This window comes from Rutilus rutilus (genome assembly GCF_951802725.1).
Source record: "Rutilus rutilus genome assembly, chromosome: 6".
NCBI lineage: Eukaryota > Metazoa > Chordata > Actinopteri > Cypriniformes > Leuciscidae > Rutilus > Rutilus rutilus.
The window spans coordinates 17561094-17587927 of record NC_140214.1 but is presented as its reverse complement, the minus strand read 5'-3'; the positions used below and the strand labels follow the sequence as shown (position 1 = coordinate 17587927).

At 40.4% G+C, this 26834-nt stretch overlaps 1 protein-coding gene across 8 annotated transcripts in view; it reads left to right on the top strand.

The window, feature by feature from the left end:
• rnf220a (ring finger protein 220a) overlaps nucleotides 1–26834 on the top strand; it is a 125947-nt gene that overhangs the window by 63855 nt on the left and 35258 nt on the right. For all 8 annotated transcript variants that reach the window (XM_084411030.1, XM_084411027.1, XM_084411029.1 and 5 more), the window contains exon 3: nucleotides 25593–25722. In XM_084411030.1, the coding sequence (XP_084267156.1) occupies nucleotides 25593–25722 (130 nt within the window). The remainder of the gene's footprint in view (nucleotides 1–25592; nucleotides 25723–26834) is intronic.

The window sequence follows — 26834 nt, the reverse complement described above, 5'->3', positions numbered from 1 at the left end:
AAAACTTCTTTAAAATAAACCTGAACTGCCGTGACAAATTGAAGGGGTTTGATTGTTTTTTGAGAAGATTACAGAAACAGCACTTGCATTGTTTGGCTAATTTTTGCACTTGTCAGACCATCCATCCACTCTTGACGGGTTTCATAGGGATTTTGCTGCTTTGACCGTGATATAAAACTGTCATAATTTATTTGAAACACTAAAGGAGAAGACCAACATTAATCACCCTTTCTTGTTTATTAAAGCAATAAAGATTTCACAGAGTGCTTTATTACCGGTGCCAGATTGGGAAAAGGCAGCCTTTTGTAAGGGGGCTAACAAAGACAAGAGCCCATTACACCATCAGAGAGAGAGAGAGAGAGAGAGAGAGAGAGAGAGAGAGAGAGAGATGGAGTCATGGAGAAAGAGAGAGAGGGGACCAGGACAAGCCAGGCTTGTTCAGACACAATCTTTATTGTGTTGTCAGAATGTATGACATCATCCTGACCTTTGATCCCAGGCGCTGCATAGTGCTGATTGGACAAGTCCATCTGTATTGACTTCCTCTATACTGCTGATCTAAGGAAGGGTCACACCTGAGCTGAAACGCAGACTTGTGTTTAGCAGTGCTCACAGTGACAATGTTCAGGTTCGACTTTGGAAAGATCATCCTCCTGATGATACACGCGCTCATTCTGTATCTTTATCTCTAGACAACAGCTCAGTCAGGTGATCAATAACATGATTAATAACATCTGGCATCTCCTGAGGATCTCGCTGTTGGTTCATATAGATATTTACACAGGGGCCATTTGAGTCAAGGACACTGGAATGATGACCTGAGAAGCCTTACCTTTGACATTGAAGCTTTTTTATATTCAACTACTAACAAAACAATATTTGGAGACTAAAGAGATGCATTTTAGATCAATTTAACTAGTCAGGGGGAATTTTTAAAGGCATGCATGGGAATATTCTTACACCGATGCTCACATCGCTCATAAATTCCCCCAAATCTCCATTTGGCTTTGAATAATATGATCTTAATTATTATTTTTGCCCTGTATAACATAATTCTAGGGTGTAATGATTTTTTTATGCCCCTGACATATTGTTTGGAGGGTGACATAAAACTCTGATGACATGTGACATTTGGAAAAGGTCACCCCGCCCATCCTTGCTCATGTCTGTCTTCATAACACTGGCACTTGTCATATTGAAGCTGGCATTGGCAATCTTTGTCTCACAGGAAACCCTCTGCGCTGTTCTTTTCGCTGGTCTCAGTTGTTGCCAGGCCTGGTCTTTTTTCTTCTTCGTGTGTGGTAGAAGGGAAGGAGAAAATTGTCACAGAAGGGAAAGAGGAACCAGATCACTCCCCCTCGGGGGTTCCTGGGGGGCCACAAACAGCATGTCTGAGCCCAGTTTGCGAGCACAGAATGACAGGGAGAAGCACTAATACTAATGTGGTAAATAAGTCAGAAATGACTAGGAAAGGGAGGAAGAAGGCATGATGGAGGTCCGGTACGCTGAGCGTAATGACACAAATGGGAGGATTTGACAAGGGCTGATCTGCCTGAATTAAATGAAATTGCGTTGTTGTTGTTGTTGTTGTTTTTTGTGTGTGTGTGGGTCGTGATTTAGAATCTGTCAGCACGATACAACCCACAGCACATTTATAAAATTGTAAAAAGAATACAGTAAGCATTGACACATTCATTTACAGGGTTCCACTTATAATCATCTTTAACATAATAATCATATACTATTTTGTCGTTAAATATTTTTATTTAATACATTTTAATATATTATTTTTTGTTTCAAATTATATTACAACATAATTTTAATTTTTTCTAAAACAACTTTTTTAACTTCTCCATCTTTAGACTGCATTTTAGATTTTTTTGTCATCCTAGTCATTATTTTTCTTCCTGTCATTTTCAATCATAGAGTATAAATTATAAGAAAAATCTGAAGCATTATATTATATTATATTATATTATATTATCAAGTATATTCATACAAATTTCAAGTATTATTTTCTAACATTAAAACTGCATTGTAGAATTGTATTTGCAATGTCATTTTTATCCTTACTGTCAGTCTTCTCATATCCACCTGCCTCTTTCGATTTCTGTTCTCTTTTATATTCATTTGCACTGTTTCATCATGCTGTGATGATACGCTTTTACCATTGCTGTTTGAAATTACCCTTTTCTGGCAACTGAATTCTATGGTTTTAAAATGGCTGACCTCTGATCTATGTCTGTTAAGTGGTGTTTTTTGAGTAGGGCATTGCCTCACAGAGGACATAAAATATACATTTTTATGCACATAGGGGTCCCAGCTTTGTGGTCGTAAATTATAGTTGGGCCCAGCTCTCCCACAGTGCAGTGGGCCAACCCTAAGCAAGGTGGAGCTGTGGGACGGACAGGGCAGGATGCAACAGGGTGAGAGGCAGAACTCTGGGTTTCTGGAATGGTGTTGTCCGCTCTAAGGGGTGGAAAGGCCACAAAGTGTGTGTGTGTGTGTGTGTGTGTGTGTGTAATGTATGGGCTATAACACTTAGTGCCCATGCCCTGACAGCTTTAATGGTGATGGCCATATTATAGAGAGTGTGCAGAGAGTAAAAGGCCTGCTTTATGGGGAATGCCTGTAACGGTGGAGGATAGCAAGGACAGTGTGTGTATGTCTTACCTGTATCTATCTGCACTGTTTGTTCCATGCACGAACACGCATAATCTGTATTTGACACAGTTGCTCTGTTCCAAAACCTAGTAAGCTGCATTTTAAGGCATCATCTGATTTATCAATATTAAATATCTTAATCTTAGTTACGTATGTTGCCTCCTAAAATGCAGAATTTAAATCAGTATTGAAAACAATCCCAGAAATCATTGTGACGAAAACACAAAGGGATGGCGGATGATGTGAGACCATTTTTTATATATTTCATTTAAAGGGATAGTTCACCCAAAAATGAAAATTCTGTCATCATTTACTCTCCTTCAAGTTGTTTCAAACCTGTATGAGTTTCTTTGTTCTGCTGAACACAAAAGAAGATATTTGGAAGAATGTTTGTAATCAACAGATCTCGGTCCCCATTGACTTCCATAGTAGGAAAAAAATATACTATGGTAGTCAATGGGGACCGAGATCGTCAATGGGGAAATGAGACGTTTGATTACAAACATTCTTCCAAATATCTTCTTTTGTGTTCAGCAGAACAAAGAAACTCATACAGGTTTGGAACAACTTGAGGGTGAGTAAACAATGATAGAATTTTCAAGGGGGGTGGCTGGGGTGCTCCTGTAGCTAACCTTACACAATGATTACACATTTTTCAATTTTACCTTTCTATTCTAAATAACTGGATAGAAACAGCTAGAAACTCCTTCAAAAGTACCACTTTCGAGCTAATAGCGGCTGGTGACTTGAGTGCTTATGTCGAGCTATTAGCGGTCTGTGTTAGCTTTGCCTTGAATGGTTTCTGTGCAAATTTAAACAGTCGTAGGAGCATGGCTAATAGTTTTTATATTTATTAAATACATAAATAAACACACATACATTTAGCTAACATATGCTATGCATGTGCATTATCACCTCTGTGATTTGCATTCACTTCCATCAATTCAATGCTAATGATCCCTCACTTAATCAACGCACTTTAGCTATGTTTGTTATTCTTTCTAATGTTATGTCAGGGGAATGTCCTTAAACACTAATCAAAGAAATATCATTCCTTCTCTTCTCTTCTCTTCTCTTCTTTTTAAAGAACATCAAAAGATGTGCTTGAGCCATTCTCTTGACTATTTTTAACAGCGGGAAAAATGGCGAAAGCTTTCTTGACTTGGAGTTCTGATTGGTCAGTCGCTGTTATTTATAGTTTATTAATTATTTGTAGATAATTTTGATATTTAATTTGCATGATAAGTTTTACATAATACACAACACTTTTAATGGGATGGTGGTTAAGAGGGTTCAACAAGGGGGATGTCACTCCCTCGCATCCTAACTCAAATTAAGCCCTGGCCATTGGTAACGTTTCATAATCTAGCAAGGATGCTTTTATAGGTATTAGGCCACATTTACACATAGCCGGGTATTTAGAGAAACTAATATTTCTCCCCCTCCGTTTTCAAAAATAACATCGTGCACACAACCCGCATAAATACGCTGTCGAGCAACATCATAACTATGCCAAACCTATGGGCGGCAGTGTAGGGAGAAGGATAAAGCCATGCAAGCCAATCAGAATCCTCAAAATCGACAACAACGAGCGACTTCCAGTTCCTTTCAAAACAACAGCGAGGTTCGTTTGTGTGGACGACAGACAGCGAAGCAAATGCAAACAGGCCAAAAGCGTTTGCACAGAAGTAAAAATGAGTACCACCTTAACAGCATCCATGATCAAATGGTAGCCAAACAAACTCTAAACATAGGGCGCTTACTTGACGTAAGCATTTTCTGGCGCATAATGTGACGTTTGAGAACCTAAAACCCCGTTTCTCCCAGTTGACACGGCAACACATAACCGGCATTTTCAGAAATCTCCACTTTGGCCGGAGTTTTTAGAAATAATCGTTTTCTGGGATAAAAAGGGCGTTTTCGTGTAAATGACAGGCCAAAACGCAGGGAAATATCTGCGTTTTCCCATCGTGTAAACGGGGCCTTAGACAGCAAGGCAGCTTACTAGGATTTGAAACAAAGCTATTGTGTATGTAAAAGAGAGCAACTACGGCTCATACGTTTGAGCTAATGAGGAACAGCTGTAGACTAATGAATCAGGATGGGTTTAATGACCGCTGCTTAAGGCAAACTCTTCACCTGGGGAAACTCTAGCAGCAGAAGCTCTGCTACTCACTGAGGGAAATGTGATCATTTTCTGTGGTGGGGCAGTTGAGATTGAGTGACTCGCCTCTGCGAGGTGTCTGTTCGGTGGCTGCTCCTCGCTCCCTCAGTGTTGTGTGGCCTGCCTTCTTCACTTCACATGCTCACTGTTATTTAATCCTGGTTTTGGTGCGGATGCCGATTTCAAAGTGGCAGTGTGAGAATGTTTTCAAAACGTGTCTGCGGCATCATAACCTCGGTTTCCTGTAAGGAGACCCCATGCCTGTTCTTTCTTACCCTCCTGAGCAGGGCAGGCAGCCCAGACTACAGCACCACCTGGCCGGCCGTTAGCCTGAGGAAGAGGCCCTTTGGTAATGTGGTTTGAGTGAGCTAACGGCACGAGCCTACCACAGGTACGCCTCTTCCTCCTTATTGCTTAACAACCATCCATCTCCTTTTTGACCGATGATGTACTGCACTGTAGTCTGAAGGAGTGCCTCAAGGCTACGTCCTCTACTCTCACAACTTTCAAAATGTCTTAATATAAAGCCCTTTAAAAAATGCCATCAGCTGTCAACATGTCTTCACTCACCTACAGGACCTTACTTCATGCCAGTTTTCACCGAACTGTGCTTTTCGCACTAGCTGAAACTTAGTACCACAGCCTACCCTTGCCTGTCAACCTGACAGAAACTGTCCCTCAGTCTTGACCTTTCATATATACTTACGTTACGAGTGACAGTTGCTGGTGAGCCTGAGCTTGCGCTGTTTTCAAGCAGTCTAATATTTCCTTGGCCTTTTCTCCCATTATCCCTGACCTTCAGTGGCGCTATGCACCAGTTGTTGATGCAGATGTCACAGAGCATTGTGGAGAAATGTCATCAGGAAAATGTCCCATAGACTGATGAAACTGGAGACGTGCCGCATGACTTCCACATAAACTCTCAGTATATGCAAAATGAGACGTTTAATAGTTAGGGTTTAAAAATAAATTTTGTGAGGAGCTTGTTTTTCTAGTCATGTCAGTCAAAACATAAGGATCACCCAATTACTTTCATTAATTATGCCGTCCAAAAGGAAAATGTGGAGCTTTTAATTATATTATTCTTAATAATAATTTATTATGCATTTATTTATTTTGGTTTTCAAAATAATTTTAATCTTAAGAGAAATAAGAAAATGTAAGTTTTAATGTAATACTTATTTTACATTTCCTTTTTCTTTTTTTTATCCTCCGTAAGTCCTCTGACTGACCTTTCTTGAATGATTCCCACTAAACGAACAAACCTAGCAGCACTGAACTACCCCAGCCTTACTGTTGCTCCAATAACCCTAGTTTAGGCTGCTACAGCTGTTAGTATGCAGTGATTGAGGGCTTAAGAGAGTTTAGGCCAAGAAGTCTCTTACTGTCAACAGTCTAAGCACTTGAGTCTGGAGGAGAGTACATTCATCTCTCTCTGTAAATAAGAGTGTTTTGAGATTTGTGTTTCACAGGGACCAGGCCTCAGGCTCTGTCGGAGTGTCACATTTTACACTGCTGGAAAAAATTCCACTGTCTGTTTCACATCTAACTCTTAGGTAAGAGGTTGGTGGTGATCATTTTTTTCAGCCGATTATACGGTATTGTGAGAAGGACAGCATTAATTTGTTAACTACAGTGGACATATGTTATTTAAAGATCGTCTGTGTTGTAAGTTAAAAGACTTGGTGTAAAGGGATTAAACAGCATTGGTCTTGACTTTAGGCTTTTTTTTCTTTCAAGGGAAATTGGCTGCTAGTCTGCGGATGTCATAGTCGCTGTTCCTGATAAGCAGCATGTGATTGATTGATTTTTAGATTCTCTTTTGACGTCTGGCATGCACCCCACTGCTTCTTTTAATCTAAGATAAAAATGGGCTGATGTCTTTTGTTTGCGGTGGTGAGGTTAGAGCCTGCCTTTTATTATTTGGCAATTTAATGTGACAGGCGATGGTGGCTTTTTTGTGTTCGATCAGTGTGTTCAGATGAATATGAATGTCTTAAAAGTATTGCCTGGTTATGACAAAGCCTAATATACTTTAATGAAATTATCCCCTCACAAAATCTTCAGTTAGCCTCACACTTCTATCTCTTTTTTCTCTCCGACTTTGATTTCTAGGTATTTATTTGTTATATCCACCCGTGCCAATTCAAAATAAGCATCTGTGCTGAATATAATAGAGATCAGATGATTTAATATTTTGTATTTGCAAACATACACATCGCAATCATACAAAAGATATATTCATTAATTAATTAATTCATTCATTCATTCATTCATAGATGATTGAGGTGTCACAACTTGGATACCTGCCTGTGTTCAGCAGAAACACAGAAGACATACATTCTTATCAGGTGACGGGAGTCCGAGGGAACACCAACCCTCGGTCCTGTCCTAATCTTGTTTGTCATTGCTAAATGAGCTGGCCCTGCTAGGTGTGTTAGCGTCTAATGAATTTACAACCTGATATCAGGAGGCCTAAGACTGGCAGGGGTCATAAAACAGGAAGGGAAAAAGGCAGTAATTAACATTTATTAGCTGGCTTGTCATCTGTGCTGGTTGGTTGGGGAGTATGGATAATATTGTGGTGATCAATTAATTTTTAATCATCTCTACAGAGATTATGAAGACTACATATGAACTCCAGACTGGCTGGAGTCTGTCAATAAACAGGGCATGGGTCATTCTGCAATGCGTCAAGAGTGTGTATGTGTGTATGTGTAAATTAGACTAAATACCTATCAACACACACCTCTTGACTAATACACTTTAACCAACTCTCTCCTTAAGCAGAACACACATATGGATTTGACGTCACACATTTTAATGGCTTTCCCCTTTGAAAGTATTAAGTTGTCACATATAACTGCTTAAAATGTCCTAAAGTTAGCTTTGAAACATGCTTTTTCAATTGGGACAACATCCCTTTTGAGTTTTACATGCTCAAAAGACTATTTGTACTGTACTTAGATAGCAGGAAATGACTGTTGTTGAACATGGAGGCAGCTTTGGACCTTTCCCCCTGCATTTAGTCTCTTGTGGTGTGTGAAGAAAGAGGCTAATGGGTAATAGATACCTGACTAATGCCCTTCTGAAGAAATAGAGATAGATGGACAAAAACGGAGGGGAGAGAAAACTTGCCTCTGAGTTATGAAGGTGTACCCAGGGGGTTAATTCATCGCAGGCGCTTCTCATGCCAAGCGGTAGCTGATAGTTAAAAGTTAATACATTTATTGCCCGAGAAGTGCTCATCCATCAGGAGCAGTTTGTTTCTGCGGCTCGTTGAAGGCACAGTGTGGGCAGGGCTGGATTCCCGATGATAAATGGAGTTGGTGTTTATTCTGGTGCATGTAATTTTGTGTTTATTTGTTGGGTTTTAGGTGACTGTGATGTTCAGCACTGTTGACGAAGCAAATAAAATCTGGATTCTGTCAGATGGGGTGGAAGTTATTCATAATTTTTTAAGGGTTGTATCCGGCTATTTATCTACCATCATTATAGTCTCTACCATTTTTAACTCTCTCAGTCTGTTAGTGTTGTAAAGTATCCGGCCTGTCTGGAGGTTTGTAGTGTTAATGGCTCAAGGTCAGGGCCATAAAATGGGGGACAGAAAGGGTAGAAGCAGTTTCTTGGGGTGGATAAGAAGGGTTCAGAGCCTTAATGTGTGCCCTAATTCACAAGGTGAACAGGGCTTAACCTCAGATCCAGCTGTCAACAGGCTGCCACCATAGACCGTTTAGACCGTTTGGTAATTTTTTTCACAGAAGTCTTCATTCAGAGTGTTTTCTTTGAATACTGTATCTTTCATCTCCAGACATCTAAGTGTTGACACGAGATGCACAATCTGAATTACTCTGGCCACATGTCTTTAATTTTCAGTGTTTTCTCACCGTTGGCGCTCCCTACAGGTGGCTGGGTGTAACTGCGGCTTATTTAGTTTCAGGTCTCAGAGGCTGGTGTGTTTAAGTGTGTGGGGAGGGGGTCAATCACCCTATTTTGGACCAGCCACCGCCCTCCACCAGTCCACAGCTGTGGGTCTGAGCCGTGCCACCTTCCTTAACATAATGGGGCCCTTTGACCACAGAGGGCAGATTGACACAAAGAGCCCTGCGTGCCGTACACTGCAGCACAATGCCATTGTTATCATATGCTGCTGAAAGCAAAGACCTACTCCACTATTTGTCATTTTCAAGTGTCAAATGATTGCATAAAAAGTCTTTAAAAAGACTTAAAAAGTCTCTAAAAAGACAAAAAAAGTATTTTATTTACTTGTAATTTGACTTGCATGATATTTTTAGATGTAGACTGTATTTTATGAACGAAACAGAACAAGAACACCACAGTAAGATGCAGTAATTTTTACTGTTTCTTGCTGTTGAAACATCTCATGTGTGATCAAATCATTTAAGATGTATTGATTGATAGATTGATTGATTGATTTAGTAATTTTAAACTTAATCTAAAAAAAAAAATTCTCCCCCAAATTGATGGAGAAAATGTGAAAAATGTCTCATAATGTCTAAAGGCCTGTTCACACCAAGAATGATAACTATAGTGATAACTATATTAGTGTCCACGCAAATGGAGGATAACAGTTTTTTTCGAAGTGCGCATGTGCAGTTATTCCGTCTGCTGCTTAAAATGCGCGAGCTCTATAAACTTGGATTCTGGTTGGCTGTCAACGTTTTTATCGTTCTTTTGCTGGTATCCAACAACATCGTTATTCTGTGTCGTTATCCAACAATATTGTTCTTCCAACAATTCCAGTGATATAGTTCTTCCAATGATTCCAATAATATCGTTCTTCTTTGGCGTTATTGTTGCAATGTGCACTTCCTTATTCTCATAGAATTAGAACAATTATTTAAACTTTATAGTTATATTTATCGTCTTTGGTGTGAAGGGGCCTTAATACTGAGCAGATATATGCAAATAATATATTGCAAAAGCATCTTATCCTGTATTGTGTGTCATATCTGGGTTGTATATTGTGTGAATGTGTGTACATATCTATTTGTGTATGTGTGCATGTGCGTATGCTTGTGATAAACGCATTGTTATGTGGCTGAGAGTGGCCCGTAATTCAGGCTCAGTGAACGTCCTCTCCTCGCTCGTGCCTCACAGGCCCCGGTAGACCTGTTGATGGGGCCTCTCTGTCAGCGCGCCACAGGAGTGATAAATGTCCCTTATCGGCATTGTCATTGTAATAGCCCCACAACAGGCCCGAGATGGGCGACTGGGCCAGAGTTATCGCCCCGCTCCTGCAGGGGAAGAATACACATCAAGCTGCCAATCACCCGGCCCGAAAATTGCTCTGAGATTTGAGTCCCCAGACAGCCAGCAGACTGCTAAAGCTCCCTCCCTCCCTCGCTCGCTGCTATTACGCTGCTCCATTGCTTTATTTCACCCCTTTTTTAATGCTTAAACTCCTAAACACCACCATCTCCTGTCAGTTCCCTCACAAGGTTTTTTTTCTCTCTCTTTCTATGTCTGTCGCTGTACCGTACTGGGAAGACACCAGGGTGCTGGAGAAAAAGAGAAAATGGGAGAGAGTGTGTGTGTTTTTGTGTGTGTGTGGGAGAACGTGAGATAGAGGAAAAGTAGATGATACAGGAGTGAGGAGGTTAGCAAGGGAATGCCAGCAGAACCGTTTCAGCCTCTTAATTTTCTATTGATCCTTGTGCTCCTGCTTTGAGTATCAGCCCTCCCTCCTCACTTGTTCACTTTGGTGTCTCCTGTTCATGACATCTCTGTCATCTCTTTCCTTCTTGTGTCTTGGAGCCCAAAATTAACTTTTTAGTCAGACCTGCTGTTAATGGGAGGGAATTTAAAAAGATTATAAGGCATAAATATTTGTCGCTTAATATTTGTAGATTTTTTTGTTGCATAATGTATTTTGTGCATTTTATATATATATATATATATATATATAAATAATGCAAAATGGTAAACATTCTCTAATACTCTATTTACTCTATATACCATTTTCTTGCATTTGGAGCTTTGCGAATATTCATTTTGGGCTCTGCTCATGGGGAAGCAGATACTGGGTGAGTAATGTCCATAAGGTTAAAGGTTAAACAGCCATCTAACCACTCACTCACACACCATAGCCAAGGGGTAACATCCCCCTCTGCTGTTAAAAGTCATAACATACTCCTTTATAAAGCTGATGGAGAAGCTGGTGATGTTGGACCCTAGAGATAGACATGGATAAGATCACTGTGGTGTCCACTGGTGGCTCGCTCATGTTTATGATGGAATCGGCCATGTCTGATTGAGGCATTCTCATGGAGGCTCTGGGGGACCCTTGAGGACCCCATGGTCTTTTCATATCGGGTGGCCTGAGGTTTGCCTGCTCTAAAACCCACTCCTCCAGATAACCATCTCCATGCTCAGCCCTCATTTGCACTATGGCCTTTATTAAACCCATCTGCCAGTTCTGCCCGCTGAGAGGAGAAACTGAAAGAGAGAGAAAGAGATATATGCCAGCTAAAGATACAGATATGGCTGCACTGTGGGAGGATTAGCTGAGTGTCGCCTGTCGGTGACAAGACCTGATAACAGCCTGAGACCTGTAATGGGCTTCGCCCTCACATGCAGGTGAGCTGTCAATCCATCAGACCTCCTGAAGAAATGAACACATCTGTTTCTGAAGTCACTCTTCAGAACTATGATGGTGAATTCAGAATTCCCAAAGTTGTGCTTCATTCTAACAATGTTGTTTACATTTGGGAAATGCAGTGGCCCCTAAAAGTATTTGGAAACTTAAGTTGACCTTAAAAATGTATGAACGTTTTCACATTATATTACAAAGTATCATACCAAGAACTACACAAACATTTAAATGATACATTTTTGTGTTTCACAGAAGAACGTTATTTAGGTTTGGAACAACATGAGGATGAGTAGATGAAGAATAAAAAAATAAAAAAATAGTGTGATTTAAAGTAAATACTTTAAGTAAACTTTTTAATACTTTCACTTGTTTGGGTCCACTGTATATAAGGGAGGGTAAGAGAGTGAGAGACTGAGTACAGGACTGACAGTAGCTTTGGAGAGGTGACAGGATAGAGTGATCGAGACCAGGCTGGGCAAGTCAGGCTGTATGCAGTTGTGCTGCTGTGCTGAGGATAAATCACAGCCCATTTATACTGAGAAACGTCTAACTAGCAACGCTCCTGTTAGCCTTCTGCTCCACTGCTGTGACCCCGTGCCATATTTCTGAGTCATACTCCCTCTGACAGATTAGTACACACACAAACACATATAAATGGATGCTGGTATATGTGTGACTGTGCAAGGGTGTGATATTAAATCACTTGGGTAGATGTGCTCAACTGTGTTCGCTCTGGGGCCTTCTGGGTAAAAAAAAAAAAGTATATATATATATATATATTAGATTACATTTGCCATTATCTAATGCTTACAAAAATCTTTAGAAATACTAATAATTTAATAACACAGTTAAATGTAATCTTTGGCAAATCTCAAAATAAATATTAATTTATATATTATACCTTTAAGTCTGTGAGTGTTTTGCCTGTATTATGAGCAAATGTCTCTGCTTAATAAGCATATTAAATAATGTTTTAATTAAAATCTAAAGGCTCAGTTTTGTGAGGGTTTAGGTTAGGGGATATTAAATATCATCAGCTCAGTAGTGAGTTTGCTTTTGTGTTCAGGGCAGCGGGATAGCTTTATTTCTCCCAATCTCTCCTGTGAAGCACAGGTGCCATGTTAACTGTTCTCTGAAAGTGAGAGGGAGAGAGAGAGGGAGAGGGAGGCTTAGGCTCTAAATGGTTTGTGGAATGGAGGTGTTAGCTCGTGTCAGCTCCTTGCTTTTGCTGACAGATGAGCAGAAGCTAGGAACAGGAAATCCCTGGCCCTAATGCCCAGAAGAGTGTGTGTTTATGTGTGTGTGTGTGTGTGTGTGTGTGTGGTTGAGGTAGAGATAGAGATAAATAGAGATGGCTGTGTTGTCGTATTGCAGGGTTAGACTCACAGCTCTCCGCTTTGGGCACAAGCTGCAGACAGGCAGACACAGAAGCGTCTCTGATGACAAATCAATCCACATCTCACTTTCTCCATCCCTCAAACTCCGTCTACACCAGAGCTGGAGCGACTGCGGCAGGAGGGCGAGAGGAGTGCCGCACTGAGGGCTTTAAGCAGGCAACAGAGACCGGAACTTCCTTTAGGGCTGTACTCCAACTGCCAAGTACATGAGAAAAGTGGCTTTTCGAACAGAAAATCAATTTAGAGTCATTCAATACACTGAGCTGTCGCGGGTGAGATTACAGCATGTTCACAGGTTCCATATTCAAATCACAGCCTCTGAGCCAAAGTCGGTTTCCGCACCAGGGCCATGACTACACCTCGGCGCTCAGCTCCATTGATCTGATCTACTGCGGAGGAGGCCAGCAGGTTAACACGTGTAAAAAGGAATATGTCTCATGCGCTTCGGGTCGAAGGAGGGGGAAAGAGGTTAACCGTTGCACGCGCTCTCAAAATGGCCCGGGAGCGTCCATGTCGCATGCGAAGAGTGAGCTCAGCGGCCAGAGCGTTTGGCGTATGCGGTGGTACTAGATATGATTGACGGTGACGGCCCGCAGCACTTTCTCTTGTAACTTTCAAATCATTAAGCCTTTAGTGTATCAGGCAGCTCTTTTATGACTTTTTTTTGTCTTGGCTCTTCCAAATTGCTGAAGCAGGATGTGTTGAGTCAGGGGCCAAGCAAAGGCTAACCAGAACAGCAGGAATCAGAAATGCCTGTGTAAGGTTACTGACACAGAATGTCCTAACCAGACGTGACGTGATAAACCATCAGAATGTTAAAGACCTTTCACATTGACGGAGATTTGCAAAGACAAAGCCATTTTTTTAGGTTGGCATGAAATGGAAATTAACCTTTCTATTTTCTAAACGCATCTTGTTGTGAACAATTCCTTCATGCAAATGTTTGTTTCTTATTTGAACTTGTAATTTATAATCAATGTCATAACTCGATCTTCTGGTGAAACAATAGACTTTCTAATGTCGAATGCCAAACTTCACCCTTTTCTTCATCCAATCCATTGCTTCCATCCAATCAACAACCAGTGGATAGAACCAAGTCCTCATCGTACATTTATTTATTTTTCCTTAATCCGTTTCACTCGGATTTATGTCACAAGGCAAAAGAAAAGATCTGTTGCTACTTCTGTTACATCAAGACTTGAATAAAAGTTTCAGATTTAAGGTGACACGAGTGACAGAACTTTATGCAAATGCACAGCATTTGATTGGTTATTTTGATGTTTTACACAGCATTTTGACTTTCATCATAGAAATAAAAATGATCTGACAATTGACTTTAGTACACATGCCAGCCTCATATGCTAATAAGACATCTATATTCATCTATAATATGAGATTATACAGGAATGAAAGGGAGTTGATGTGGAGTTGGCAGGCGATTCGTGTGAATGTGAGTTGTCTGTGTTTATGCATTCGACATTGTGTGTGTGTGTGTGTGCATTTGTAAGCGATGACAGGCAGGGGTGTTAACGCAGGCAGAAGTGGGGGGCGGTCGGTTATGACAGTTCCTGAGAGGCTCTATTCAGATGGACCTGCAGTCTAAATTCAATTAACTCCACTGGCTGCTGTTCTGTCACCATTAGTGGTAATTAGTTAAAACATCAGAGTATAAACAGTAAATTGGCTCTGGTAATTATTTCCCCCTCACAAGCATATGAGAGCAGGAAGGAAAAGAGAGAGAGAACGTGAGAGGGGCACACCGACGGCAGTGTACTGATGAAAAGAAACCTGTAGAGGTTATTGGTGGCTTTGTGCTATCAATTATGGTTAGGCATTATTTAGGAAACAGTGCTCATGTGTGTGTGTACAAGCCCACTAATGGACAAGCATAAAGTAGGCAGCACATGGCATCAGTTACAAGGCTGAGCACTCAGCGTGCAATATGCCATCTGGCCAAGCCTTTGTCTCTCTTTTGTTAATCTTTAGATATGCCCTTTCTTTATTACTTTTTTTTAACACAAAATCAAATCTTATTAAAAGCACTTTTTTGCCGTTTTATTATATAAACATTTGTTCAGGGCACACAAAGTATATTGTTTTACATTCATGCTTCAACACATTTCGAATGCACATTGTGTGAGTTAGCAATATTAGAATTAGCTTTTTAGCGAGTTTTAAAGCAACGTTAGCATCAGCTTTAGCATTCAATTTACTTTGTGAGTTTTTTTGCATTATTTATAGAATTATTATCATTCCTGTTCACTCGACTAGACATGCTGCCCTAATAACACAGATACATTGCAGAGACATCTTGATTTGTGTTTTCATCTGAAAGATTTTTTTAGAGCGTTTGCTAAGCTGCAAGACATTTCCTGTCAGATCTTAAATAGTAATTTAGAAAATGTCTTGAATATATGTATGCTTTAGAATTTATATAAAACTGCTTTTTAAAGATGTTTATCAAATATTTGTACACAACAGATGTTTTCCAGATGAGCACTCTAAGACCTTTTGGAGATGTTTGTGTTATGTCTGAGTATGCTGAGCACATAAGGACTGCTGAAATGACCTTTGACCTTCTGACCAGAATATTTTGGGCAGGTTCCTGGATCACCCATATTCAGTAATGGGATATGAGTAGCACAGTATGTGTCTTAGCACTCTCACTGCACATATAATTGGACATTAGGTATTTTGGTCGTTGACAAATGACCCTTAAATGCAAAAACTTTCGCCCACGTGTGCAAAGCCCAACAGGGATGATGTCCTCTGGGACTCAACCCTGCCCACTCAGCAAACATGGCCCACCTGTTCAGACAAACACATGATTTCATAGAGCTGCACAAATCCATCCATATTTAAGCAGATATGTGCCCTTCCCTGCCTCCTCTCAGTCACAAAGCCAGATTCGTAATGGTCCTTACCCCTTGGGAGGAGCAGGGGGTGCTGGGACTGAGGCTTTTGCCTTCGGTGAGGACTGTAGAGAGATAGAAAGAGAGGGAGAGCGAGCGAGGTAAGCAAGCTGGCAGATCTAACCCTGCAGTGTCACCCTCATTTCCTGGGTCAGCGCCTGGGTAATGGTCTATTAATTTGCTCCATTTTCCCCTGTGAGGCAAAACTCAATCTCCAGCCGTTTCACTCTGCTGTGCCATCCACAAGGTGATTGATTGAATAAACAGCTGTCACTACTGTGAGCGCTCACACCCACTGACACAAGTCTTATCCTGAACACCATACACTCAAACCAAACACACACACACTTACCACAATAAGACGCCTTCTCAACACTGTCCCCTCAAAGTAAACCCACATGCTCTCCAAAGCAAGCCACAGTCACTCTTAAACCTGTGCACACCATCTTCTCCGCACATACACCAGGATTGTGCAGCATTCAGAATTGAATCAATTCCTGAATTTGAACAAAGGCAGCAAACATTGCAATTTGAATGAAAGGAAGTAGAATTAAAATGATTTTAACTAGAAAAGCAAGACAAACTTTCAGTGTACAATACCGTTCAAACGTTTAAGGTTGGTAAGATTTTTTAAATGTTTTGAAATTAAGTGCTTACCCAGGCTGCATTTATTTGATAAAAAAAATACAGTGAAAAATAATAATATTGTAAAATATTGGTTGATTTGGTGCTCAAGAAACATTTTAATTATTATCAATTTTGCACTGCTTAATATTTTTTATATTAATATTAGTATTTTTGTGGAAACCATGACATTGTTTTCATGATTCTTTGATAATAGACAGTTAAAAAATGTATTTTTTAACATTATAAATTACTTAATACTGTAAATTTAACGCATCCCTGCTAAATAAAAGTATGAATTTCTTTAAGAACGTCTTTTAAACAGTGTAGTGTACCTGTGGCGCGTGACTAATTTAATAAAAATTGTATTCAAATTCACACTTATTAATTCTAATTTCAATTCTACAATTCTGTATTTTGCACAACCCTGCCATACACAGACTAGCAAAACAATTTCCCATCATGCCCTTTAAAAAGTCCTTAAAGTTGTTTGTGTGTTCTGATAATCAAGTCTCCTCCCCTCTGATGAGCACAGTTATGAATCTGGCCCTAAAACTGGCTTGCGTTTCCACATCACTGCCAGCACATCTCTGCACGCCCCGCACATATGCTGATTATACGCATCAAACCGACATCATCTTTAACCAAACACTCCTCCCCACTGAGAGAGAATGACAGAGTGATACCGACACAAAACCACTCCCCTCGTCCCACTCCTCTCTCAGGTGCTGATTGCATTTGCCTTTTTAAATGTGACACCCTGAGTATGTGTGTGTGTGTGATCGGTAGCATGAGGAGCTGCTGTTTAACAGCACAATGCATCACTGTCAGCGGTGATCGGCCTCCGTGCACGGTTAGCACAGACGCCAACGCCGACGCTCGTCAGGTCCCAATCCGAGGATGACCTCGTTCCATTTCATCAGACGTCCTCTCGAATGAGGCGCGATGCCTCATTCCCTTCTTCTCTCATCCTCTCCCCTCTTTTTCACCTAACCCTGAGTAATCAGCCTAGGAACTGTCCAGCCTGCTTAGTGTTTCCTCTGCTCACTTACAATAAAGTAAAAAAGCACACACACACACACACACACACACACATGGACAGTCTGGGCCAGTCCCATTATCAGTCTAATTCCCCTCCTTTTGCGTATAAAGCACATATTTCCCATTATGGAGATGACTTGTAGCGGCTCACCTTGCTCTGATTTAGGGAGGAGGGGAGGCGAAAAAATGAAGGCTGACAGGCTCGCTGGATTTATTTGATTGCACATACAAGGCAGTGTCATTTTTGAAGATGCAGAGTATAAAGAGGTGTGTGTGTGTGTGTGTGTTTGTGTGGCCTTAAGGCAAGGAGAAGAAAAGAGAAGCATTTGAAAGGGAGGGAAAAAAGGCCCTGAATCAAATCAAATTCCTCTTATCGAGCATTATTTGACGACGTTATCAGACAGCGTAATGTGGTTACATTCGGTAAGAGGCTGAGAGATTTCACTGTTTACTGATGTTGGCATGCTTAAAGGCAAGAGGAGAGAGAATGAGGCAGGCGTAAACACTTGATGCTTGGAAAACCCGTTTAACGTCGTGCTCGTGTGTGAAATGAGAAAAGAAGAGGACACATTTTTTGGGTGGTAGTGGGGACCTTCTTAATGGTCATGGCCAAAGAGAGTAACTAGTTTAATCAGTGAAAGCATTAAACCAGTGATAATTATACCACATTTCTCATATTTCATGTATTTTGTATTTAAATGTAATTGCCTTGCTGAAAACAGCTTAGACCAGTTTGAACCAGCTTAAATAGGTTTTAGATACTGTTACAATACTGGTGTGTTATTGGCACAAGCTGTATATTACTGTTAAAATGCTGGGTGAATATAAAAGTGCCCAAAATGTAGCATATTATGGTTACCAGCAATGGTTGTGACCAATCATCAGCTAAGCTGGTCACATTATGAATTTGCTTAGCTGATGATTGGTTAAACCATTGTTGGCTGAACCATCTTAGTCTAAGTTGTTTTGTTGGTCAGACAGAATCGTCAAAACACAAAATATGGTTTAAAGTATGATTTTTTTATTATTTTTTGACCACCCTGTAAAACATCTTAGAATAGCTTTTGTTTTACGTTTGTAAGATTGATTAAAACCATCGCTAGGTGAACCAGCTAATTTATTTAAAACCAGCTGTTTTATTTATCAAACCATGTGGTAACATTTTTTTAATGAATTCCTCTAGATCAAAGAAGAATAACGTAAAAAGATGTACATTAATCCATTTACTTTCATGCCCATGCTGTGCGGTTGGTGCAGATGGGCACCTGTGGGTGTAGTGATCGGCTTTTGCAGGAGGCAGCTGGTGTTTGTAAGTGAATTTAGGCATTCCCAGGTTTGGAGGGGGGACTCCTTACCATCTCCATCTTGAGCTCAGCATGGGCACACTGTAAGCAAAGAGAGGTTTCCAAAGGCACATGCTCTCTGCCTGTGCCCATTAGTGGCAGCTTTGTTCTCTCGCCAATGCGTTAAGAGCTCTCTGTTCACCAAGCACACACTCACACACGTGGCACACACCCCTAAACTCAAAAACGTACTCTTGACTCCTAGCAAACCAGACGAAGACCATTAATCCCACCGAACGAGTGAATTTACTGCAATTATGAGAGTAATGTTTAAAAGGTCAAGGTGGGACTTGCCCAAACAGTGATGTGTGGAGTGTTACTATACCATTATAAATCTTTAAAAGATGCCTACGTACGTTATATGTCAATTTTCTATCTAAACGTTTCACAGTATCTGCCACGGCAGGTTTTATGGACACAGATATGTAAGCATGGAGGGGTTTTTCTGCATTTGGAAGCAGTTAAATAAATAGGCGCATGCTGTTTGAGTTATGCTGCGTGAGGCTAAATGAGAGGAGAGACAGACAGCTAACAGCCCCAGCCGGAGCTGCCGATGGCAGGCTGCCAGCTACCAGGGGAGCGTGCTTTTGAGGTGGCTTCTGTAGAGCTCTTTTTGGTGGTGTTTTTTTTTTTTTTTTACACAACGGCTTGTAAAACAACATACAAAGAGTGTCAGAGGCAGCTAGAGGCAAATGCTACATCACCACACAGCTAGCGGCCAAGTTAGCTCGATTCTGCCTTCTCCAAGGCAGCAAATTTTTACGCTATTAAGATATTAACATGCGCTAACTCAGCCGTCCAGTGTGTAATTGTGCTATCAGTGGGGTTAGCGAAAGGTTACGTGTGATGAAAGTGCTTTTAATAATTAGGGGATGTCTAATGCAGAGAGAGGCCGCTGGCTCTGGCCCTCATTAGCTGTGCTATCAGAATGGAGGTCCGGGTGAGCGAATGTACTGTGATAAAGGTGTGCTATGTCTAGAAGAGGGAAAAAGAGGGGATTTGAAGACAGAGTGTGAGATAGTGAGAGAGAGCCATCCATCTTGGCAAATTAGAGAAGATCAGGCCAGCACTCAGTCAGAGCTGTCAAAGGCATCTCTCTCTTTCTCTCTCTCTCACAGCATGGCATTTAGGTGAGAAATCTCAGCACTAAAAAGTTCTGTCAGTCCTATTTCCTTGTTATTGCCCCTCTCTGCACGCTGGTCTCGCCGGCCCTTCAGATTAAACGGAGTCCCCACCTTTCTCCACACAGGGGTCCGGCACAGGGGGGCATCCCACATTAATCATCTTTAACGCGCTGACAAGCAGCATGCGCCAAACCCCCTCCATGCTTCAGGATTTATCTCTCTGTCTTCTGCTAGCCATCACTCACTCCCTTAGAGAGAGAAATAGGGGGAAACAGAGAGATGGAAGGAAGAATAAGAAATGGACAAGAGAAATGGGATGCTTTAGAGACCACATGTGGTGTAGTGCCTGGTGTGTTTTAAGTAAATTGGGATGACTGTTAAAGTTGTAACATATATATGTTATAACTTTACCAGTTTACTTTATTAATTTTTTTTTTTGTTATACATCCATATAATTTTTTTAATTTTCTTCTTAGAATTTTTTAAATTATAAAAAAAAAAAATGGTCAAAATCAGCATTTAACCTGTATTTGGAATTTTAGATTATTCTTTGGGTCATTTATTCTTATAGCATCATTTATGTAATTGTCTTTATATATATATATATATAAAGCTATAAATTTATATAAGGCATAGATTTACAAAGGCAGCAAATAATGCAAAAGTAATATAAATATCCTAAAGTATAACAAATAATGTGTTTGTGAGGGTGTGTCCTGGGCTGATGGACTGTGTGTGTGTGTGTGTGTGTGTGTGTGTGTGTCTCCAGCCCTCACAGGGGAGACATGATTAATCACTGGCTGTCTCTATTAGTCAATCCTCTCTGGGGACGATGTGGACACCAGCACCACACTGCATGCACACATAATGGGGCGGTCTATAGGAAAAACATTAGGCCTATACACTATCACACACACATGGATATATGTGAAGCTTTGACACGGCTTCAGGTATTTGCAAACCCATGTCCACTCACCCTTTTACTACATAGGCGTTCATCAGACAGTGCTGACTGACAGATGATTTAGTATGTGTTCTATTGTGTGAATCCTCTCCATCTTGTATTAACATCAAAGCTGCCAAATGACCAGCTCCCTGTTTGTGAGTGTGTGTTTTCAGGGAGACAAGTGACAGGGAGGTGGTTAAGGTCCCGACAGGCGCTTGACCAAACCATCATGACTCCATTACTGAGCCCATTGATTGTGTACGGATGAATTAAAGAGCCAGTTTCAAGAGGCACACACTCATTTTCTCTTCACACACAGACAGAGGGACACACACATATACAATCACACGCTCTGTTAACAGATCCCATCATGCACACATAACAGAGTCAGAGTAACACTCTGTCAGTAAACCATCTGACATGTCAACAGACAAAAAAGGAAAGAAACAAATTGAAATACACAAGAAAATACAGAAGGTGCATTGATTCAGTCATAATTTACATTAGCATTCACGTTACCGTGCGTTTAAATATTACATTTTAGATTATAACTCTTAACAACGTGTAAACACAAAAGGTTTAAGAATAAATAACTCTATGATAATGACTTTGTGTAGACAGACTATGTCATTCCTACACAAACACATGTCAGGTTGTCAGATTGCATGTTGCAAATGGCCACATGAGAGAGAAAGAGTAGGTAAAAGAGTTGGATTGGAGATTTATCTGTTGTAGAATGGGTCTGGATCTCTCTTTGTTTACTCTTGCAGACGGTGATTGCTTTGGCACGACTCAAATTATCTTGTCAGGGCAATAAAGCTGACCGCTGCTGATGAGAGGAGGAGAGAGAGAAAGGAAGATGTGGAGATGATGGGTATACCATAGATAGAAAGAAATTGCAAAAAATAGTATATAATAAAGAACATGCAAGAAAGAAATCATATATATGTATATATATGTATAATCATACATATGTATTATATATATATATATATATGTATATATACATTTGTAAAAAATATTTTTTTTAATGTTTTGAAGTTGTCTTGCTCATCAAGGCTGAATTTATTTGATAAAAAATACAGTAATATTGTGAAATATTATTAGTACAATTCATATTAGAATATTTTCTGAATGATCGTGTGACAATGAAGACTGGATAAATGGCTGCTGAAAATTCACCTTTGTCGTGTGTGTGTGTGTGTGTCTATATGTGTGTGTGTATGTATATATGTAGTATATATATATATATATATATATATATATATACTAATAAAAAAGCAGGTTTTAAATTTTGATTAATTTTAATATAATTCAGTATTCACATCTACAGTATTTAATGTACTGTCAGCAGGTCAGAGGACCATTACCTTACCATGATACAGTAACAGTATTGCAATTAAAGAAAGAAAGAAAGAAAGAAAGAAAGAAAGAAAGAAAGAAAGAAAGAAAGAAAGAAAGAAAGAAAGAAAGGGGTTGGCGATATGATCAAAATATTTGATCATGATATGAGTAATTTTATTTCACATTTATCACGCTAGTTATTTTTGCTTTAAATAAGGTTATCAACATTTTTATACCAATGAAATTTCGTAATTCTAAAAAACTAATACTAGCCTACAAAAAACTCTCAAGCTTACCGAAGACAAGTGAACAGTGACAAAGAAAGTGCAAAGAAAACAAATTACAACAGAACGAAGACACAAATGAAATAGACCTGAAAAAATTCAAGCACTAGAAATACTGTTTAAATGTTCAAAGTAATCAAATGTATAAAATACAATGTGTAGTCTTTACTGTAAAAATTAAATATACATTTATTCTTATTAAAGTTACAAAAAGTGATTCAGTCAAGAGCAGTGAGAGATTTTCTCTCTTTTTTTGTTGTTTGATTAGCATTGATAATGACAGCTGGTAAATTTGGATGCTGTCACTTTATGACCGACTGCACGGATCCATTGTATTTGTACGTTTTCTTTCTCAACTGTTTACATTCAGTCAAGACATAAATGACTCTGTTTACTTGCAAATACATGATGGCCAGCGCTAATTGCGCTTTCTACAGTTTAAAATCACCTGTTTTAAAACTGCAATGTTAAAAAAAGCTTTTGTGACCGCGCAGCACGGCAACGTTACATGAGCATGACTGCGATAGAGACTATAGTCCAAAATCTCTACCGGTTGACAAATTTCTACCGGTTAATTATGTCTACCGGTATATAGCCGAAAGAAAGAACGAAAGAAAGAACGAAAGAAAGAAAGAAAGAAAGAAAGAACGAACGAAAGAAATAGGTGAGAGGAGATAAGACAGAGGAGAGCACGGAAAACAAATAAAGGGACAGAAAATGAGAAATAGATGTGCAGGATGTTGCTGGACAGGGACAGAGACAGAGAGAGAGGGAGGGGAGAGTGGGGCGAGTGAGAAAAGGGTGGTGAGAGAAACAGAGACACACAGAATTGTAATCGATTACCTATTTTTCAAAGTCACTTAAAGTGTCCAGAGTGTGGGGCCGTTAAGTAGTGGTGCTGGAGAATAGGGGATGGGTATGCGTAGGCACGCGTGACTGGGGAGAGGAGAGGGAGGAGGTGGAGAGATGTATGGGGGTGGGAGGGGGAGTTTTGGGATGCTAACTGACCCTGCTAGCTCCTCACTGATGAATCTGTGCTCTTGCAGGAAATAGTTCTGACAGGCCAATATCTGAGCAGAGGATATGTTCCCCCGGAGGGACTTTGCCGCATGTATGTTTGCGTGCGTGTGTGTGTGTACGTGTGTGTGAGAGCGTTTACATGTGTTTACGGTCATGTTTGTCTTCGTCAGTATGTGTGTGCATAGACTGGACTGTTAGCGATCATCACCCTCTCAAACTGCACACACATCATGTGAAGACAAACACAACAGTGCCCTCTGAAGTCAAGGACGGGCTCATACTGAGCCCAGGGCTTTATGTAGAGAGAAGAACCAGGATTACATCCCCACTTCTGTGTGTCTATGTGTGTGTTTGTACATCTGTTTGCAACCTGCCCTCAAGTTACCTCATCATCTCGAGAAAAGATGCTCACTAACCCCTACTGCAACAGATCAATAGCTGCCTCCTAGACATTCCAACCAACCTGAAAACATCAGATGTTTGTTACACACTTTGATAATTGGACACAATGGATCTGCTTTTTCCCTGTGTGCAATGGAAACCGAATCGTGCATTTTTATGTCCGTTAAGCACATTAAATAAAATGTTATAAGAGATGTGACAGTATCAAGTATCAAGACGTGAACACTAACTATACACCATTTTTAGTAGTGATAACTAAAGCTCTTTTGACCTAGCAACCACCAAGAACATCCTAGCAACCATATAACGACACTCTGTCAACCATTCAGAAAGTCCTAATAAGAATTTGTCCCAGCAACCATCTAGAACACCCTAGCAACTGCATAGCAATGTCCTGGCAACCGCCCTGCCATATTTGAAGAAAGCTAATGCTAGTGAATAATCTTGTATGTGTACATCTCAGAGAATTTCCAAAAAGTGATTTCGTCACTTCCTGTTTGTGTATACATTTGCGCCTCGGGTTTGCAGCTGCTTACAGCTGTAGTCTGTCGGTAACAGTGAGTTCATCCAGGATATCCTGTTTGAGGGAGGATCTATTGTCCCAGAGGCTAAAAATAGTCGCTTTGATTGGCTAGTTCCAGATCTGAGAGATTACGAGATAGCAGAGTGAAACAGGAAATGTTTTTTCGCTCATTTACAGAGCCGCACGTTAGATAATTCACATGCAACAGATGTGTTAGTTACTCACAGGCAGCCTTGATACACACACCCACCCACACGGATGGACTTTGACAATAATAAACACGGCCATGTGCTCAGATGTGAATGCACGTACACATGCCTGCTTTCAATACACAGTACTATAAAAAGATTCCAAATCTTCATATATTTGTAACTGTTGAAGTCACTTGGGCAGCCTTATTGTTTAATTTACTGTGCATTTCACAATAACTGAGAATAGTGGTTCTTTATAATACAGTGTCTGATGAAATGTTGTCCATTGGTGAGTTGATAAGTGTATATGAAGTGTGTGTGCGAGATACAGCTGAAGTGTCACACGCTCAGTGGCGTAACTGTCCTGTGCGGAGCTGTGGATCTGGTTTAATGAGGGAACAGGAGACAGGAGGCCGAGTATGACGGATTCTCCTTCGGCAGAAATCTGAGCCACTTAATCCACACAGTCCAGAGAGAGGAAAAAAGACTTTGAGCACTCATCTGACCCGTGCTCATCTTGAAATGTACTATACAGTATATAAACTGGGCCAATGCTACTGTATTCTTGGGTGTTCTTTTGTGATTTCCCACAAAAATGTAATCTTTTAAATTATATTTTGGGGATATTCTGCATCTTTTGTGATGGTGAATAGGAAACCTGGAACTCAAACCTGGAATATGTACTATATATATATGTGTATCCTATTTAGCTTGAATTTATTTCTATTTCAGTTTTAGTTCAACTTCAACTTATTTCAGTTAGTTGCCAAGGTTTGTTGAAGTGTTTCATACAGTATTGTTTTTATTTCCGATTTTTTTTTTTCAGTTACTGAATAAAAATAATAATAATAATAATTTTGTTTTGGTTGATAGTAACAACACTGGCTCTGACGGGACAAAATAATCTTGAATGTTTAGTAATATCTACAAATTTCCCAATTTTTTTCATGATGATAAATAAACCTCCTCTTCTCTTTCTTTATTTTTCTGTTCTCAGGTAAGAAGAAGGTGTCACTCTATGACAGTCAGGCTCCCATCTGCCCCATCTGTCAGGTGCTGCTGCGTCCAGGAGAACTCCTGGAGCACATGGAGCAGGAGATGGAGAGGCTCACCCACATGCACATCAGGTAGACTCGCACATCTATACCTGTCGTCTTCTGACAGCTCCATCAGTTCTTGTCACCGTCTCCTAGACAAATAAAGCACATTGGCTGCTCTCCCTCACATAAGAGTTTGATCTAAAAATCAGCAGTAAGGACACCTGCTACTGGTGTAATGCAGCAGCAGAACAGGTGCTTTTTCTCCCTGTCATCCATCAGCCCACATGCGCTTAGGCCTTTCATGTGGCCAGGTTAAGTATGGTCAGATGATCACAGAGATCCAGCACAGTACCCATCATTCATCCACTGCCACTGGAGCAATGGCCCAGGACCCTGCTGCTGGTACATCAACTTGACCAGGTTAAAACGCTGTGTTCTCATACACCGTCCGCCCAACCCAGACAGGAAGTCTCACTCTGTGAGCTCAAACGAACATTAGCCATAACAAGAAACAATGTCGTTTGAATCTATAGGTCACAGGCATGTCATAGACCTCATGCTGCAAATCGTATCCCCCTTTTCGTTTTTAATAGATTATGCTGCTGGGCTTCAAACGGGGACACAGGGAGAAAGAGAGAGGGAGATATTAATTCTCAGCAGGATGTCTTTCCTGCACGAGTGTTATCCATCACACGGCGGTGAGGAGTTATCTTTTAATAATTAATAAAGGGCAGTGGGCCGCCCTCCCCTGCGGGTAGTGACTGTGGACACTGACATGGCTCTGGGCCTCGGTCGCCTCTGCCTGTTTGATGGTGGTGGTTATTTAAGGAAATTGCATCATTTCTCCCGGTCTGTCAGGGTTGGATGCCGCTCGACATTACAGGCCTGTGATTTAGCCTTTCCTGCACTCCTTTTAACCCCTGCTTATAGCCAAGAGAGTTATTTTCCTGGGCTATAGGCAGTGCAATCACTTAAATACTGATTTAGGATATAGAGAAGGAGAGAGATGGACTAAATGAGATTTAGGTGATTTAGGTGAGTAAAATTAAAAGAATACAGAATTAACTAAGAGAATATTCACTAGTTTGATAATATTCTGTTACACCTTGTCCTAAACATACTGTACTATTTTCTTTGCCGCACAATTTATCTAAATCACAGCCAATCATCAGGTATGGATAGTGTCATCATTTATTCAC